This window comes from Populus alba, chromosome 19 (genome assembly GCF_005239225.2).
Source record: "Populus alba chromosome 19, ASM523922v2, whole genome shotgun sequence".
NCBI classification, from domain to species: domain Eukaryota; kingdom Viridiplantae; phylum Streptophyta; class Magnoliopsida; order Malpighiales; family Salicaceae; genus Populus; species Populus alba.
Window position 1 is genome coordinate 13,774,434 of NC_133302.1, and position 18,499 is coordinate 13,792,932.

The window sequence follows — 18,499 nt, forward strand, 5'->3', positions numbered from 1 at the left end:
GATTATTTGCTCTTGTGTTTGGCAATGATATCTTCGGTGAAAATACATCATGAGATGACCTTTTTTCAAAGTGAAGGGCTCGAGAAAAAAAGCTCAAGGTTTTGTTTGAGAAAAATTTGTCTCTTTTTGAACACTCATTTTTATCAGCATGAATAATAATGAATAGCTTATTCTTGAGGTCATGAATCTTATGAAAAATATATTCTTTGCATTTTGAGAGCATTGTTTATTGTTCTAGGTTGCTTGATTGCTTGATTAGAAAGGACTTCTACAGGTACGTAACATAGGCTGTGGTTTTTGGCTATGAAAGAAATGGATTCATAAGGCTCAAAGAGTGTTTCAGGGTTTCAAAGACTGAAGATCACGATCAATAGTTTGACTTTTGGCGTCATTCATATTTTCTTTTGCCGCTCTTCTTTGATTTGCCCCTCTTTTTTCTTTTTCATTGCTTTGCTAGAGCATACTCACTTTATCTTAGTTATCACTTTTTCTTGTGATTTGGGCATGCCCCCTAGCATTTGAGTTTCTTGGGCTCTTTCGCCTTTTGGCTTTCTCACGGCTTTATCATCTTTCTTGATCATTGAAATTTCACTTGCCCCCAATGTGGGGTGTGATCCTAGTTGGGATATATTTTATGAAAGAAAAATTATTCAGGCTCAAAAAGGGATCACAAGGGATATACTTATTTCAGAACGTGAAAGGAATAACAAAGATGGCCTTTCCTCATTTCAAGCGCAAGCAACTATGATCAATAAACTTTGACCTCATCTAGTGTGATGGTTTAGTCTTTGCAAAGATGCATTTCATGAGTTATGAGCAACAAGTTCACTACATACCATTATTCATACACTTAAAAACACATGTTTCAAGAGTCATGGGGTAAGGGTGTTTATTCATTTCTTTTTTCTTTCTTCTTTTTAGAGTTTGGTCACTTTTATGAAGGAGTTGCTTGATTCAGTTGTCATTTTACAAGTAGAATGTCAAAAATATCATTTTTGAATAAACATCAAATTATTTTTTGAAATCAAAATGCCAGATCAATTTTTTCAAAACTCCAATAGGGAAACTGATTTGTGTTAAAAGAGATGAATTGCGTCTATGAGATCGCACAAGGCTTCAAAGATGTGTTTGTGAATCTTTATAAGAAAACTCTCTTAGAAAAAAAAATGAATAATGATAATCGTAAACATGATTGAATGACAAACTCATTATTTCATTGAAACTTTGGAAAATAAGTTCAACAAGAAAGAACTTATGACAACATCTCGGGCTATGAATACTGGCATGATAACATATAAAGGGGCTAAACATTTAGCGATCATTGATTGGAATTTCTGGAATATTTCAATCATTCATTCTCCTCGACAAGGGCATCTTTTCAACAGTCAATTGAAATCAAATGTAGATCATTCTCAACCTAATATCACCATAGCTTTATCTTCAAAATAATTGGTTGCTGGGAGTCGGTGTGAAGCAATTAGCTATTGAAACGATAAGTGTCTTGGCAATCACCTTTAGTGAAATCGTTCTTCTTAGTCGGGTTAGCAATCTTACCTAACCTAATGGCTTGTTCAATCCTCTCAGCTATAATAACCAAGTCAGTGAAATGTCGTGCAGAGCTTCTAACCAAGTATTCAAAGTACGGAGCTTTAAATGTATTGGAAAATAAACTGATCATCTCTTTTTCCAACATGGGAGGATTAACTTGTGCAGCTACCTCGCTCCATCTCCGGGCATATTCTCTTATGGACTCCTTGTTGTTCTTCTCCATAGCTTGCAAGCTTAACCGATCAGGGCCCACGTCTATATTGAACTTATATTGCCTCATGAAGGCATCAACTAAGTCCTTCCATTTTTTAACCTTGGTATTATCCAACCACATATACCAAGTGAGGGCAGCGTCACTCAAGCTGTCTTGAAAAAAATGAATCAGTAGTTTCTCATCATCAACCACCTCAGCCATTTTGTTGCAATATGCTTTGAGATGAGTTATAGGGCATTGAGTTCCCGTATATTTGACAAATTCTGGCACTCTAAACTTTTTGGGAATGACAACGTTGGGCACCAAACACATATTGACAGCTTTCACCAGGTCACACAAATGGTTTCCCTCAACTGCCCTTATCCTCTTCTCTAGGGTAGTCCATTTTTCCAAATCCTTTTCTTTCACCATCTTGCCCTTTTGAGATTCTTTCTCGGTGGAATCAGTGGTAGATGAAATTCTTGAAGAGTATGCTGGCTGGAAATACATAGCTTGTTGAAATTCAGATGACTCCCTATTTGCCCCCAGATTATGTGGATCAAAATGAGTTACATGCATATCTCCAGGCTGAGCTATAAGTGTTGCTTTTCCGAATTTATCTCTCAAGGCCTCCTCGAGTAGACTAGTAAGCCTTGCGACTTCTTCCTTAAGATTGTCCACCTCTTTTTGATGTTGGGCTTCCAACTGGGCTCTTTCTTCGTTTTCCATTTGTCTTTTTCTCGAACGAGTGTTATAAATGAGTTTCAATGGGGGACCTATATTTCAGCCTGTTAAATGTAAATCATGCAATTATGCAAAAATGCTAAAGCAATAATAAAAAATAAAAAAAATGCGTATGAAATGCGAACTTGCCCTTCACGGGATGACAACCTAATTGGAAGATCCTAATTATTGAGTGCATCAAGGGGTTGGTCATTATCTAGTCTCAAAGGGTCTTTCGCATGCTCAGTGATCGTCCATGAAAGGTCGATATGAGGCTTACAAGTAGTGTGAAGATAGAGGCCCTGAGTAATATCAGTTTGGCATATCAACCACTTCCAAGTAAACAATCAAGCGAGAGTTAGATGGTTTCACGAGTCTTACCCAGGCTAAAGCCATTGGGGTACCGTTACTTTCCCACTTATCCTAGGTTGTCAAGTGTGTGCTCTCAAAGTGATGCATGACAACATAAATAAGGATCCATGTTAAAGTAGTAAATACAGGAAAAATAAACAAATAAACACAAAAAAAATAGCAATAATAAGACAAAAGACAAAGCTTAATCCTAAGTCCCCAGTGGAGTCGCCATTCTGTCGCACCCGACATCGCGGCGGCCCTAAAAAATAATAATTCTCTTGAATTAATTATGGAAAAAAAACAGATTCTGGCATCCGGTTCTTTTAGGAAAAAATATCTTGTTTGAGGAGTCGCCACCTAGTATTATGGTCACTAGGAACCCTAACTGGTCAACAGAGATTCTATGGCTCGGGATTGGTTACGTAAAAGAAAAAATATTATCACCCCTTAAACGTTCTGCCTAAGGCAGACTGCATTGTTGGTTTTGTCTTAGATTTGCTAAATTTTTTATTGGTTTATGTTCCGACGATTTATTCACAATATTCCTGACTCTGGCGTCAATGAATATTCAACTACGGAAAATTCCAACTCTGGCGTTGGTAATTATTACGTAGTAAAAAAAGAAATTAAATCTAGATTTTTTTTTGTTTTTTATGTAGTAAAAAAAAATAATTAAATCAGTATTTTTTATTCCTGACTCTGGCGTCAATGAATAAATAAATAAATAAATAAATTCATTTTTCATACATGCACATATATTTTTTTTTTTCAAATTAAAAAAAAATTTAAACGAATAAAAATAATATAAACTTAGACCTGTATTTATTCCCGACTCTGGCGTCGGTGAATAAACCGGTAAATTTATATTATTTTTTTCTATGAATACACATATTTTTTTCATTTTTTATTTCTACTATTTTTATTTATTTATTTATTTTATTATCTATATATATTTTTGGGTCGGGCCCAGTTCAGCCCAAAAGAGGCTGGACTAGGCCCAGCTAGCCCGGCCACTGGCCCAAGCCAGTGGCCCGGCAGAACTTAATTAATTCTGCATCTAAACTGCACGCGTGAAGCAATTTCACGCGTGCAACAACTGTGCGAAGGTAATTAAATTACCTTCGCACAGTTCTTTCATTATGTTCAAATTCAAACGAGAATGAAGAGAAGAATGGGAATGGCTTACCTGCTTCTGGAAATCGTGAAGTGGCTTGCAGCACAGTGATTTCATGCTCGTCTACGTATGGCTGTCCCCTTCTGTTTTCCTTTTGCTTTGGTGATGATGAAGATCACGACTGACTTCTTGGGTTCTTTCTGTGCAGGGGGCGATTGAGAAGACAGTGATGATAACGTTGGTTTTCTGGGCTTCTACACTTGAGTTTTCTCTGTTTTGTTTTTGGCTGTGGTGTTTTCTTTCTCTCGGTATTGCTGGGTTTCTTCCCTCTGTCTCACTCTGTCTCTGCTGGGTTTATTCCCTCTCTTTCGGTTCTGGGTTGTTCTTCACTGGTTTTTTGCTCTGTTTCTTTTCGGTTTTTCGTCCCCTTTTCAGTCCATTTCCCCCCACTGGTTCCCCTTTCTTTTCCAGTTTTTCTTCCTTTTTCCCTCTGGTTCTTTGGTGCTCTGGTTTACGGTTTTTTTTTTTGTCTACCCACTTCTCGCGCTCAGTCGTTCCATGGCTTTTATAGCCAGAGAAAACAATGGCGCTTTCTTCCAATCATAAAGTGTGATAATTGCAAGAGTAATGGTTGTGCGGCGGTGGGCGTCCGTTTCGGTCGGGTGAGGAAGATGAACAGTAACGGGAAACGGTGCCGTTTTGGTATTCACAGCTATATGCATTCCGGCCCTTGAATTTTGGAAAGTTTTGTAATTAAGCCCCTGGATAAATTGTAATTGGACCCCTGCATTTCGGCGCCTTTTACAAGTTAGTCCTTATACTTTAATCTGCTGCAATTGTGCCCCCAATTAATCCAAACTTTGGTAATTCTTCAATTAAGTCCCTGATTTCATTAATTAAATTAATTCCAAGCCAATTAAGTCCAAAAACTTATCAATTCTCCAATTAAACCCTTGATTGGATTAATTAAATTAATTCCAAGCTTAATTAAGTCTCAAAACTTATCAATTCTCCAATTAAATCCTTGATTGGATGAATTAAATTAATTTCAAGTTTAATTAAATCTCAAAACTTATTAATTCTCCAATTAAGCCCTTAATTGGATTAATTAAATTAATTCCAAGCTTAATTAGATTAATTCCAAAGTTTAATTAAAACCCAAAAACTTCCAATCATGTTGCCCTTAACCCATATTTTAATTCATTCTTCATTTATTTCATTTTACTTGTTTTCATCATTATTTTTTTTTTATCATCATTTTTTATCCTTTTCAATAAATAAAATAATAAAAATAAGATGGTCAAAAATTGGGTTATGACAGAAATGATAACTTAGAGAGATTACTTTGCAGATGCATTTAATACCTTTAATCTTTACCAAATTTGACAAAACATGCACGCAAATAATCACTTGACATTAATTTATGACCCTATATTTATGTTCAGGTTGATTAACACCATGGTGGGCGCAACGCTGACCTAAAGTAGCTAACTTAGGTAGCCTTCAATTGACAAATTTGACAATTCATGGTGCCTCCTTTGAACCAACGGTTAGGATCCTTCCCAGCCAAACCAAGAGCCAAGGGTTGGCACCATTAAAGACAAAACTTCCCTCTTCCACCTCCTATAAAGAGGGGTGGATTTCATGGCCCGAGTATGAAGAAAATCAGATGAAAAAATCTCCAAAAATTAGTTTTCACTCCTATTTTTACTGCCACCATGAATTTTTCTCCTCTTTCTCTCTCCACTGTTGCCACTAGCTATTACAACTGTCATTACTACATTGACCACCATCCTCTTCACCACAAGCAGTCGCTTGCCTACCTCATGTGGTGGTTGCACCAACTCTCTTTTTCCTTTCTAAACTTTTATTTTTCCTCCACCAATGGCTAGCACCGATCACCATCTCTGCCACAGCCTTAGCCACCATCCTCATGTTAGCCCATCCTTGTCACGACCAACTAGACCTCCAGCTAGGCACTTCGGCGTCAGGCAGCCCCCCTCCATCACTGCAACCAGGTTACTGCATGCAAAACGAGAATCAACATAATTAATTAGCATGGTTGTTGGGCTGGACCAACAACCATGCGAGCCTAGGCCTAACCTTTTTTGGTCCAGTCTAGCCCCAAAAAAAAGAAAGAAAAAAAGAGATCTGTTGGGCTAGCCCAACCCATTTTACTTAATATTAGGTTGTATTTTTATATAGTAAGATACAAATCCAATATTAAAAAACCCAGTTTTCTCCAAAATATTTCTAAAAAATTCAAAAATTTTCAAAAAAGATATCAAAAACTTTTAAATTAATTTCCTTTTTTTTAAAAAAAAAAGAAACAAAAAATATTTTTTTTCATGCATATGACTAAATCCTAAAATTTTCCAAGCATATTTTCTTAAAAAGACAAAAATTGCAATATTTCTCATGTTTTAAATCGCAAAATGGATATTATAATCAATTTATGATTATCCATTAGGATTTGGCCAAAACATCAATAATCCTTTTACCAATCCTTTTTGTTAGTGTCTAGATATAAACTTTAATATCTGTGGGGTATAAAACTACATAATAGAGTATACCCTCAAGTATTAAAGATACAAGGTACAAAAATAAATGCGATGCTAAATTTTAACTTTAGAATGGTTAGGATTTAACGCAATAAAGTAGAGACTCTCTCACGAAGATAGATATACCTTGAACCTTAGACGAGACCAACGAATAGAAACTTGACCTAGAAAAATAATCAAATAACAACCAATCCCTTACTCAAACTCTTACAAATCATAGGTTCCTAGTAACCATAATACTAGGTAGCGATGTCAAGGGTTTCAGACTGTAAATGAATCTTTGACTCTAAAAATGAAAATCGAAAAGGGAAGTGGGGATTCATTGTCATTGACAGTTGATATCGAGAAGGCCTCAAATCTTATGGGGTTTCATTCGGGCCGCAAAGAAAAGAACTTCCAAATCAAATAGATCTTTGCTAGCACCGATAAAGTCTTAGCTGTCGAACAAGTAATGAGGGGTGAAGCCCAGGATCTAACGAATATTGAATGAAGGATTCAAAAAGTCTATAAGAACTTATTTTTCCTCCCTTCTGAACCTTAATCATAATTTTATGATTAAACCATTCCTAACACACACACATACCTCCTTAGGAGACATGATAAAGCTCATCGTTGCCCATGATATCACGACACCCAGGGACAACGATCAAAATAAGTTATAAAGGCCAGTTTTGGATTCAAATTTAATGGAAAAGAAAGGTGTGATGATTTGGCAGTTTTGAACTTTAGATCATATACATGTTCTTAATGATTTGGTGTTACTTAATGGTGTTTTTAACTCAAATACATTTGTCTATGATAATGTGATTTGTTAAGGTTAAGAACAGTGTGTTTAGCAGCCTTAAATATATATATTTAGGTTTGGCAGTAGTTCATCTTTTCTTAATGAATATAGTTTTTGTTCTTCATCTTCTTCCCATGAATATTGCTATAGCTTGGTGTTTTGGATTACTTTTAGACGACATTGTTAGCAAATAATCTAGGTTTTTTTTCCATCAATAACACGTTTTAAGTGTTTTAATCTTAGATTTTTGTTTCAGATTGAAACTCTACTTGACAAAATCATGTTGATTTAATGATAATTGAAGCAAATAAATCCTTAATTCTTGTTCTATGTATGATTGCGAACAAAACTCTGCCTTTTATTATTCGAGATCTGGTTTGTTTAAGAGTTGTGTTTGCTGATCCTTAATGAATGTTCTTCATGTTTTTTGTTTTACATGTGTTTGATCCTCCTTTTTTTTTTTTAAGATTTTTAAGTTTTTATATTATTGTTAAGGTTAATCTGTTTTGGTTTGTTGTTGGGTCAACCTAGTTGGGTTGACTTGGTCGGGTTAAAACTAGGTTGGTCTTTAGACTTTGTTTAGTTTGTTGATTTTCAAGGTTTATTTAGTTTAAAGGTGTGTATGGCAAACACCCTTTATGTTTGTTTTGGGTAGTCTTCACTTCAAGAAAAATTTGTTTTGTTTTGCCAAATATGGTCTTACAAAAAATATAAAAAAATATCTTCTTGTATGTTGCATATATCTAAGCATAAAAAAAAATTTAGAAAAATCATATTTTTTAAGAAAAAAATAAAATACGTCGTATGCTTTTATTTTTTAGCATGCATTTTAGGTTTAATAATTAGTTTATTGGATCCATGAGAATTTGATCAATATTTCAATATTTAATAAAATTTTAATTCATGAGAATTAATGGTTAATATTTTGATATAAATGTTGGACCTACAAGTAAGGCTGATATTTTAAATATCAGGAATTGACCAAAAAATTCTCAGAGTTATTCTAAATATTCTTCAATTTTAATTGAAAGTATTTTTTTTACCACAATATTCAAGTTACAGGGAAAAAAAAAACTTCTTTTTAGAATTTATTTGGGTCCATGAGCCCATAATAAATTCTAAACATCAGTTTTATTGACTTGAATAAATTTTAATCCTAAGCCAATAGATAGACTATTGGTTAGAAACCCATTAAAACTTTTAACTCACATTCAAAACCATAAAATACAGTTTACCTCAGGTAATGTGCGCTAGGGTTACTAATTACTAACCACAACAAGTTTCTTACCATTAGAATCTCTGATAAAATTAGTATACTCGGGTTTCCTAGTGATCCTGAAACAAACAACTAGGTGGCAACTCCCCGATACCTCGCACCCATATGCGATACATACCTATATAAATTTATATTTCTTTACCTTAAATAAAACTATTTTCACTTGTTATTAATCAGAATTGTATTGCTAATCTTACAAATCTTATATATTTTGGTCATCTAATTTTTCCACTTGTTATTTTGGTCTTGATTACCAACTTAAACAATCTTTTAGACTTTTTTTATGTATACTTTCTTGTATTTTTAATTTTTTTTTTCTATTTTTTTCTTTATTTTTTGTGAGATCAAAAGTGAATAACCACACCCTATATACTTTTAATCTAAAGGTTGGATTTTTGCCAACCATCATTTGTTATGACAATTGTAGATTTTTGGTCATATTCGCATTCTTGGTTTTGGATAGCTTTACCAATTTTAGGATTAAGCCAAATTTGATATTATGGGCTTAATTTGGATTTGAGATTTGAATTAATGCACACTCACTTGGTTTATGATCGATGAGTTGAGCTTTTCTTCTTTCTTTTATCTTTATCTTTTATTTTTTATTTCATTTTGTTTTTTCTTTTGTTTATTTCCTTTATTTTCAAAATTCACAATCATATGTCAACAATGTTAAAAACTCATAAAATCTCTCTCTCTCTCTCTCTCTCTCTCTCTCTCATATATATATATATATATATATATATATATATATATATATAGACACGCACACAACCCTTTATAATTAATTTGAATTGTAATAAAGTTTCTCATTATTGTTATTATAAAACTTACATCTTACTTGATCATAAGATAGTTATTGTACTTAAATAGAAATATTTATGTTAATAAAGGCAAAATATAATATTCTTTTATATAGGTTTTGGTGTGTCATCTAGGCAACTACCCCCGCTACCCACTTCTTGAATGCACCCTTGTAGATTTGGACTGTTTTACTAGTATCTAACAGGCAATAAAGGTAAAACATTAGGCATAATTAATTTATTTCAAATTAAAAACTTGTGTGAATCCTGTTACAAACATGAAAAATATTGAATTATACATCAAATGAATTAAATAGAATTAAATTCAATTCTATCCATGGATTGTTCCTCATCATGCTGTTGGCAGTAAAGCTTCACTCATTCACTTAAAGTTGCAATTCCTTTTACATATACATACATGTATATATATATATCCACAACCAACATCACAATTGGTCAACAATATATATCCACTGTCATCTCTATAGTCATGTTTGGATTAAGCAGAGGAAGCCCTAACAAGAGGTGAATTAGCCTGTCCTGCTGCTATGGCAAGCTCGAACTGCTTCGAAGTTGCAGATTGAAGGGAAAGTAAATCGGTGGAAATGAGATTGTCCCAGCCCTGAACGGGGTTAGTATTTGGTGAGTCATCCCACCCTATGTGTGTCACATGCTTAACATTTGTTGGCAGCCCAATTTCCATTTCCACTTCCAATTCTTCCATCTCTTCTTTGTACGCTAGAAAAGATGAAGACCATTAATAACTAGAAAACAAGACTCTGCGTGTGCGCGTATCCACATGCAAGTGTGATGAATAACCATATAGTTGAGAAAAAAGGTCATTTTATCAATTGGCTTCGAGCAAGCAAGGACACACGTATACGTTAATTAATTATTGTGCAGGTATCCTAGTTTCTTTTTTTAAAAACGAAAGGGATGAGCTGAAACACTTACCAAATAACTGAGGAAAGGTCTTCAAACCCTTGACTAGCTTATTAAACCCAGTGGATACGTTAGGCTTTGAAGGAGCAAGCAACTTCAACGAATTTTTCGTACTTTCTGTGCTTGATGAGCTTTCCTCGTCTTCTTCTTGTGTTCCTTCTCAAGGACAAAGAAACATAAATCAAATATTCAAGTTTGCAGAGATACGAAAGAAGAAAAGAAAAGAAAAGAAAGGTAAAAGCAATCTTGTGGGTGCGTGTGTGTGTGAGAGAGAGAGAGAGAGACTTGATGCAGATAAGTTTGTGTCTGTCTTTGCTCTTTTAGCTTGGTGCACGCCTATGGCCACACTTGACTCAGAGACGCAACCAATGGTGAAAGGAAGAAGAACAAGCCTTTCCATTCTGTCTCTCATTTCGACATGAACAAGCTAAGAAACAAAAATATAGGAACTGAGGGCGAGGAGGAGTGAGAGAAACAAAATAGGGTGGTTGATGAAGGACAGCCCTACAAGCTGGAAGTGGTTTGTTATAATGGCCCGTAGTGATGGCTTTGTCATCAAGCTACTATACAGGAAGCTGTTAATTAAGCTGCACTTACGAGTTTAGTTTGGTAGGGCGTAGAGAAAAATCAAGAGAGGAAGAGAAATTAACAGATCCAACACACGTTGTTGTTTTGGACATCCAATCAGACAAATTAGGTAGAACTGCTGTTTTTGTCCCAGTCTCACTCAAAACAACCGGAAACCTATTACCTTCCAGTTCACGGTGGCTTAATTCGAACCTTACTGGCCACTCTTATGCATCAAGATACCATTTTCGTAAAACCCTATCTTTTGCTTTTCTTTTGTTACTTGATTTATACTCTACACCAAACTTGTTGTAGCTAGCTAGTACGTGCAGCTTAAGCGATCTTTCTGGTAAATTTTGAAATTAGCTGCTCGCCATGGAGACCAAATTTCACCTTCTCTTGATTCTAAAGAAGAAAACCATGATTCTTTGTTAGAATAAGAGTAACAAATTTGTTGGGAAAATGATGTTCTTCGAACGGTGACAACATGGTTCTGAAATAGCTAGCGTCTCGTTTGAAAAAAAAATGTCTTTTCACAAAAATAAATAAATATGAACACCCATAAAAATTAAACTAATATTAAAAGTGATCAGGAAAACATGGCTCTGTTTAGTAAAAAAAATAAATAGATTTTCCTTTTTCTTTTTCTTTTTCTTTTTCTTTTTCTTCTTTTTTTTTCAGTTTTTCTTCTCCAATACAAAATAAAAAAAAAATGTTCATTTAAAAAAAAAATCAGAACATTTTTCCAACTTAAAAAATGTAAAATTTGTTTCAATTATATTTTTTTTATTTGAAAAAAAATGGTAAAATATAAATTGTCTTCAATGTAACCCTATTTTCTATGATATTCTTTACATTATGACTTGGACCAATATTTTTATCGATGCCTTAAATATAATTTTAAAACTCGGCCCAACAATTTAACCTGAAACTTGAACCAATCTAAATTAAAGAGAAAATGGGTTAAGGAATTGACCCAAACTGATTCGTTCAAAACTAGAGCATTAACTTATTTCAAGAGAAAATAGCTTAACGAATAAATCTCAATTCTCATATCAGATAAGAATAGAGCAAAACAATGAAAGTTGTCAAAAACAAAACAAAAAACAAGTAAAAAAGGAGAAATTTGATAGCATCAATGAAGAATATGTATAGGATTGAAAAACACCACTCACCAAAGCTTGAAACTTTACAAATGAATGGAGATTGGAGAGCCCATAAGCTTGACTTATTTAATCAGAAATTGAATTAGGTTTTTCAATACCAATGTTATTTGTCAAAACTTTTGATACTCAATTAAATTAAAGGAAGAGAAAACAAGATAGAAATAAAAGATACTAAGATACCCGGGAATAGAATTTGGCTAAGTTGGTGAAAGATTAAAGCTTTAAAGGCAACAACATTCATGAAGCCGCAAAAGAGATTCCATCTAAATTTGAAGCATATGCTTTCTTTCATTGCTAAGAAGATGATAATTTTCTTCTTCTTAATGAGAGAGATTATATATATATATATATAAAGAGTTTGACTGTGTAGACTTGTGGGTGGTGATTGTATGACGGAGTTGTTTTTCTAAATAATACTAATTTTTTTAAGGTCAACTTGGGTTGACCTTCTAAAGCCGAGTTTTAAAAATATGGTTTTTAAGGGTATAATTCTTTATGCATTTATTTATTTATTTATTCATTATTCTTTCGAGAGAAAAACTTTCAATCTAATTAAATTGAATACCAATTTAAACAACAAAACTCTATTGGAAAGTAACTTGTAAGAAATGATGTTATAGAGAAGAATGTGTGAGATCTCAAGACGAAGATAACAGCATTAAATACACTATTACTATTTGTAGTATTAAGCCTTTTTAAAGGATTTAGAGTATATTTGGCAGTGTGGTAGTAGTTGCTTTTCAAATAACTTTTTGTACCGAAATGCATGCCAATGATGTTTTTTTCATTTTTTTTAAAATTATTTTTGACATCAACACATCAAAATGATCTAAAACATACAAACCATATTAAATTTTAACAAAAAAAAAGAGAATTTTTTGGGAATGCGGTTGAAACCGCGTTCCCAAACGGTTTCTTAGTGGCCATGGAAGGCAACTTGGGCTTTTTTGAACACTCTTATATAAAATTGCTTAAAAAAAACATTCCTTTTTTATTTTCAAAGCCATTGCATATCTTCTCCAGTATTATAACTATTATGTCTTCCTATCTGAACATCAAATAAAAAACTATTACAGTGAGTGTAAACCCTCAACCTAAAATTGGTGAACTAGTGCTAAATAGTTTAATTTTCAATTGAAAAATGATAAATTTGGAAGGAAAGATTATTAAGACTAGGATGAGAAATCCCTAGTGCATTTACTTAGATCCGTATGAAATAAAATAATAAATTGGTACACAAAATGGTAGCTAGTATAAATTGTGTAAACTCTCCAATCATGTAAAATAATTATTTTAAAGAAAGAGTTTTATGTGAATTGAGTGAAAAATATTTACAGAAATAGAACAAAAAAACCAAATAAATTAATTTATGATTTTACAAGCAAATGATGTTAATTGCCAGTTTAATCCTTATGTATAATCGCATAACTTATAACTGAAAATGATGGAAGTTCTAAAAAACATTTATTATGATTAGAGATAAAACTTCCTAGGAAATTAGTTTAAAAATATTGATGGAATTGGATAATAAAGTTGTATGTAAAAGTATCGATGACCGGGTAGTTTATATAAAACAACACATGTATTAAATGCAATGGAATTTTTGTAAATAAAGTAAGAAAGCTTCCTCATCCTCCTTTATAAAATTGCTACCATCCATGGAGAAGAAAAGTTTGATTTTTTTCACTGCATTTTCTTTCAAAAACCCTTGTTATTCTCTCTAAACTTGGTCATGGGTGTGTGTTTTAAGGTAACTACTAGTGTGGAAAACAATTCAGAGAAAGTGGTGATTTTGAAGAGAGGGAGAAATAATTGTGATGCAATTGACAACAAAGCATGAAATTGGGTTCAAGTATCAAAGGTAAAGGGCAAATCCTCTATTTATTTCACTCTCAATTGTCTTTTGGGTTAGGGAGAAAGAAATCCCTAATTTGTAAATTTTAAGGTTCATAGAGAAATTTTATGGGAAAAAAAAAGATAGTTAAAGGTTTATTTGGCATGAAAAAAGTGATGAGAATAATTAAATTAAAAGAAAAATTAAATGACAGCAATGACAAATAACATGTCATATGGTCGACCAAGGTGGAAAATAAATCAAGGGACTAAAATGAAAAAATCCAAAGACCAAAAACAAGAGAAAACATTGTGGAACACTTTTATAATCCACAGTGTTTTTTCTCTTAGAAAACAGTGAAAATACCATACCCATTAGTTTTTTGTAATTATTAATGTACTTATTTCTTAAGTTCATTAGATTACTAAAGAAACTTAAAAGTTAAACTATGAGGTGAGCTCGTAAAAATAGTCTTACTAAAGAAGAAAGAAATTTAAAAGGTGATGGATTTTTACTATAGAAGGCATTGTATAATGTGAGCTGATTTGCTTTGGATTGTAATAATTTTTTTTTTCATCATTTTCTTAACTCTGTTGATCAAGCTTTTTTTCTTTTAAGTTTTGTGTTATCTTGGAATTAGATTTTATAATTTATTTTGATTTTTTTATATGGTTATCGTGGTAAAAATTTGACATTAAATAGATGCTCAATTTAGATTTTAGTGACTATGAAAAAATGAAATTTTGAGACCAAATTTGAGAATGAGGAAAATAATTATTTATTATAAATCCATTGTCCAGTACCTTTTGGCATTTTTTTTTTCCTTAAGAGTTTGGAAAATTTTGTCTTTCTTCCTATAGTTTGAAACTTTTTTGATTTGGTCTAAAACTCTATTTTGTTTATTTTTTGGTTTATATGTTTGGGGATGGAAAAGAAAGTCATCAAAAAATATGGAGATAAAGTCATCAAATGACTACATTCTAATGATAAAAAAAAAAAATGTTTTTGGTGTGTAGACCTACCCTTATAGGACCTTGCACATGACCATTTTTTTTAATGAGTCAGACGTGTTGGGCCACCCAAACCTAGGTGCCTGATAATATTTGTTGGAAGTCTAAACTACTAGGCATTCAATTTTAATTGAGATTGATTAAAATAACTAAATTAAAAAAATTGTGATTTTTTTAATAATATTTTATTCAATATATTTCTTGGGCATGTCTATTTTTATTAGAGTTTAATTTAATAAAGAATTGGTTATAAAAAATAAAGTTTTTAAACCCAAATGGTTTTATAACATATGTTGTGAGATAATATATCTTGGTTTATAATCATCTTCAACTTTTTGACTTAGTCTTTGATTTGTGTTTGTAACTCTTTATTGAATTTATTGGCACATTGATCTTCTTGACTTTTAGAAAAAGAAAAAAAAAGATTGATGTAAGAAACCTTGATTGATGGTATTGATAGTAAACTTGGTATTAGAGCTTAACATATCTGACCACCGAATCAAGAAAATGAATAACAAATTAGGCTCCTTAGTTGCGGGTCAAAAGGAATTATGACAAGTAATGAAGGCTAGTGAAGAAAACCTCTTAAAGCATATAAAGAGCATGTTTCCTCTATGCATGGTAGAGGACGTGATGATGATGTCGGGTCTTCTCATGAGTATTGTCATAGCCACATGGAAGGAGGCTCCCTCACGTCTAAAACCACAAAGTTGGACTTTCCACAATATGATGGCATGAAAGATCTAGCCAGGTGGATCTATCAAGTGGAGTAATTTTTTGAGTTTCAGCACACAAAAGAGATAGAGAAACTTTTCATGTATGGTTACCACTTTCATAGTAATGTCTAATTATGATATCAACATTTCAAACATTGATTGGAAGGTGTCAATTAGGAGGTTTTCAAGTACGAGTTACATTTATGTTATTAACCTTTAAAATACCAAAAAGTTTTTCTGGATCTCACCAAGCTTAAGCAAATATAAAGCATCCATGATTACCAAATGGAGTTTGATCATTTGTTTGTTGCATCGAGCAGGCCATTTATTTGAAGAACAACAAGTTTGGATGTTTGTATATGGATTAAAGGAAGCAATACGAGTCTATGTGCAAAGCATGAAAATCCAATTTTCTTATTTGCTGCTATTGGTCTTACACGACTTTATGAGTCTCGTTTGTATGACCAGAAAGAGAAAGAAAGGGAGGGTACATGGAACCTTGAAAGACCCTATCAGATTGAGCCCAACAAAGTCACAAGAAAGAAGGACACGTGGATTATGCTTCAATTATGATGAAAACATTTCTCTTGCCATCTTTATAAGAAGTTATTTTTTAGAGAAGGAATCTTTCCTTCCATTGATGAATCGTTGGATATGAGTAATATAGAATAGAAAGAGGACATTCTTGAAATTAGTTTTTATGTTATTTTAAAGAAATGCAGCACCACAGACCATGCGCTTTTTTAGAAAAATTAACAGTTATATTGTTATAATATTGGTTGACCCTGGTAGAAACCATAACTTCTTGAATTCAAGGTTAGCTACCAAAATATGAATTTATCCTACAAGAAAAGGGGAATTTTCAGTACATGCATGTAACATTCTAATTTGTAGCACAATTGGATCCATACATGATACATATACAATGAAATTAGGGTCAATTTTTTTATATACAAATGGTCATGTTATTTATTTTACCAAAATTTCAGTTGAATTTTCTTTTATACCTAGACCATACCAAGTTATCGACCACTTCTTATACGACACAACTAACTCCACCACCATATTAGTTTAACCATCCTGGACCTTATACTATATCAACATCAATATTCCTCAATATTTTCACACAAATTCAATTCCACAATATGAACCAGAAGTAATTCGTCTATAGTAACATGAAAACTAAAAACATAAGTTTACAAAAGATTTAAGTATAGGATAAGTAAAAGATCCTATTAACTATACATTAAAAGTATACAAGTATGAGATTATACATAATATAATTGTCTAATCATAATAGCTATATCAACCCTGCCATGCAATGTATGATGGCCTGCACATATATACATCAAAAGAATAAATAATTTAATACTGCGATTTATAAATTTACTCCAACATACATAAACAATTCGAACAACTCAAAAACGCCATTAATTATTATGTTATAAATGTTCAGGGTTTCTATTTAATTATTATATCAATTACCATACTATTTTTCAATTTCAAGTCTCATATTCACTGTTACTCACTCACTCATACAGATTCTATTAACACTAGGAGATATGAACATTGGCTTTCATTCAAATATGAAAACAACATAACAAGAGTTTTCATTCAATAATAAAAATAACAAACAGTGGCTTCCATTCAACAATGAAAGCAACATAACATTGACTATTGTTCATCAATGGTAGCTACATAAAAATGGTTTCCATTCAACAATAGAAATAACAAATAGTGGCTTTTATTCAACGATGAAAACAACAAATCATTAGATATTGTTTATCAATAGCAGCAACATAATAATGGTTTCCATTCAACAATGAAAACAACAAACAGTAGCTTCCATTCAATGATGGAAGCAACAGATTATTAGCTATCATTCATCAATGGTGGCAACATAATCCTTGAATTCCTTCACATAACCAATTTCCTGAACACAACCTTTGTTATTTCTACCTCATTTCTTCTTCTTTTTTGTTTCCTTTTTTTCCACTTCATATACCATACTCAATTTTGTTTCAATAACAATTATCAAATCTAATGTAATTTCAATAAATAAATTATATAATTAAAAGATAAGGTGCATAAACCTACTTACACCTCCAATTGAGCATATTCCTCCCGCTGCAGAAGATGTTACTTTTGGTGCCTTTTTTTAATCCAAAAAATATACCATAAATTAATATTTTCATCATTTTATAACATACCACTATTCCTTTAACTTACATCCCACTATAAAATTCATCTTTAAAGTCATATTTATCATTTCTACAACTAACCCCAAGTATACTAAATATTTCTCACCTTAACTAATCATTATCCTTTCTTTATTATATCTACTCTAAAATAATCAAATTCAATTACTACTTCATTTTAAATTCTCCCCTCATTTTGTATACATATATGGCCATAGGCCTTTTTTCTTTTCTTTCCTTTCTAATATTTTTCATAAATTTATCATAGTTCAAATTACATTTTCTACATTACAAAACTATTATTTAAACACAACACACTCATTTATACATTTTTACGAACACTTCATTCCAATACTACAATGAATAAGCATTCCTATATGTTAACCAAAATTGATAACATGATCTAATCCCTTTCTAATAATCTCTAACATAAACTTTACACTAATTCCTTACAATCTTAACATATATACATCAAAAGAATACTTCCTCTCTTTTTCTATACTTAGTCAGTTACCTCCACTCAAATCCTTAGCATGTTTTCTTCTTAATAACACAAATTTCACATATATAACACTTCTTTTCTACATGTTTTAGCATTTCTAACACTTATTTACAAAACCCCTAAATTCTCAGTCATGAACTCTAATTCAAATAATTAAGAATTTCATAAAAATCAATTAAACTTCCCAATGACTTATTGAAATGAGCTT

The 18,499-nt window shown here is 32.2% G+C and overlaps 1 protein-coding gene across 1 annotated transcript; it reads right to left on the bottom strand.

The window, feature by feature from the left end:
* Positions 1 to 9,649: 9,649 nt before the first annotated feature.
* Positions 9,650 to 10,826, bottom strand: LOC118028921 (CRIB domain-containing protein RIC4). Its single transcript, XM_035032676.2, has 3 exons — positions 10,584 to 10,826; positions 10,311 to 10,454; positions 9,650 to 10,094 (listed from the first exon to the last, which is right to left on the bottom strand). The coding sequence occupies exons 1-3, from the start codon at positions 10,708 to 10,710 to the stop codon at positions 9,856 to 9,858; spliced, it is 510 nt and encodes a 169-aa protein (XP_034888567.1). The 5' UTR covers positions 10,711 to 10,826; the 3' UTR covers positions 9,650 to 9,855.
* Positions 10,827 to 18,499: the final 7,673 nt, after the last annotated feature.

What these genes read in the sequence shown, in the direction of transcription:
- LOC118028921 (XM_035032676.2), bottom strand. Translation starts at nt 10,710, where the DNA reads ATGAGAGACAGAATGGAAAGGCTTGTTCTTCTTCCTTTCACCATTGGT. An exon ending in CACAAACTTATCTGCATCAA is followed by an intron (nt 10,455 to 10,583) that starts GTCTCTCTCTCT and finishes GTCCTTGAGAAG; the next exon opens with GAACACAAGAAGAAGACGAG. An exon ending in GACCTTTCCTCAGTTATTTG is followed by an intron (nt 10,095 to 10,310) that starts GTAAGTGTTTCA and finishes CATCTTTTCTAG; the next exon opens with CGTACAAAGAAGAGATGGAA.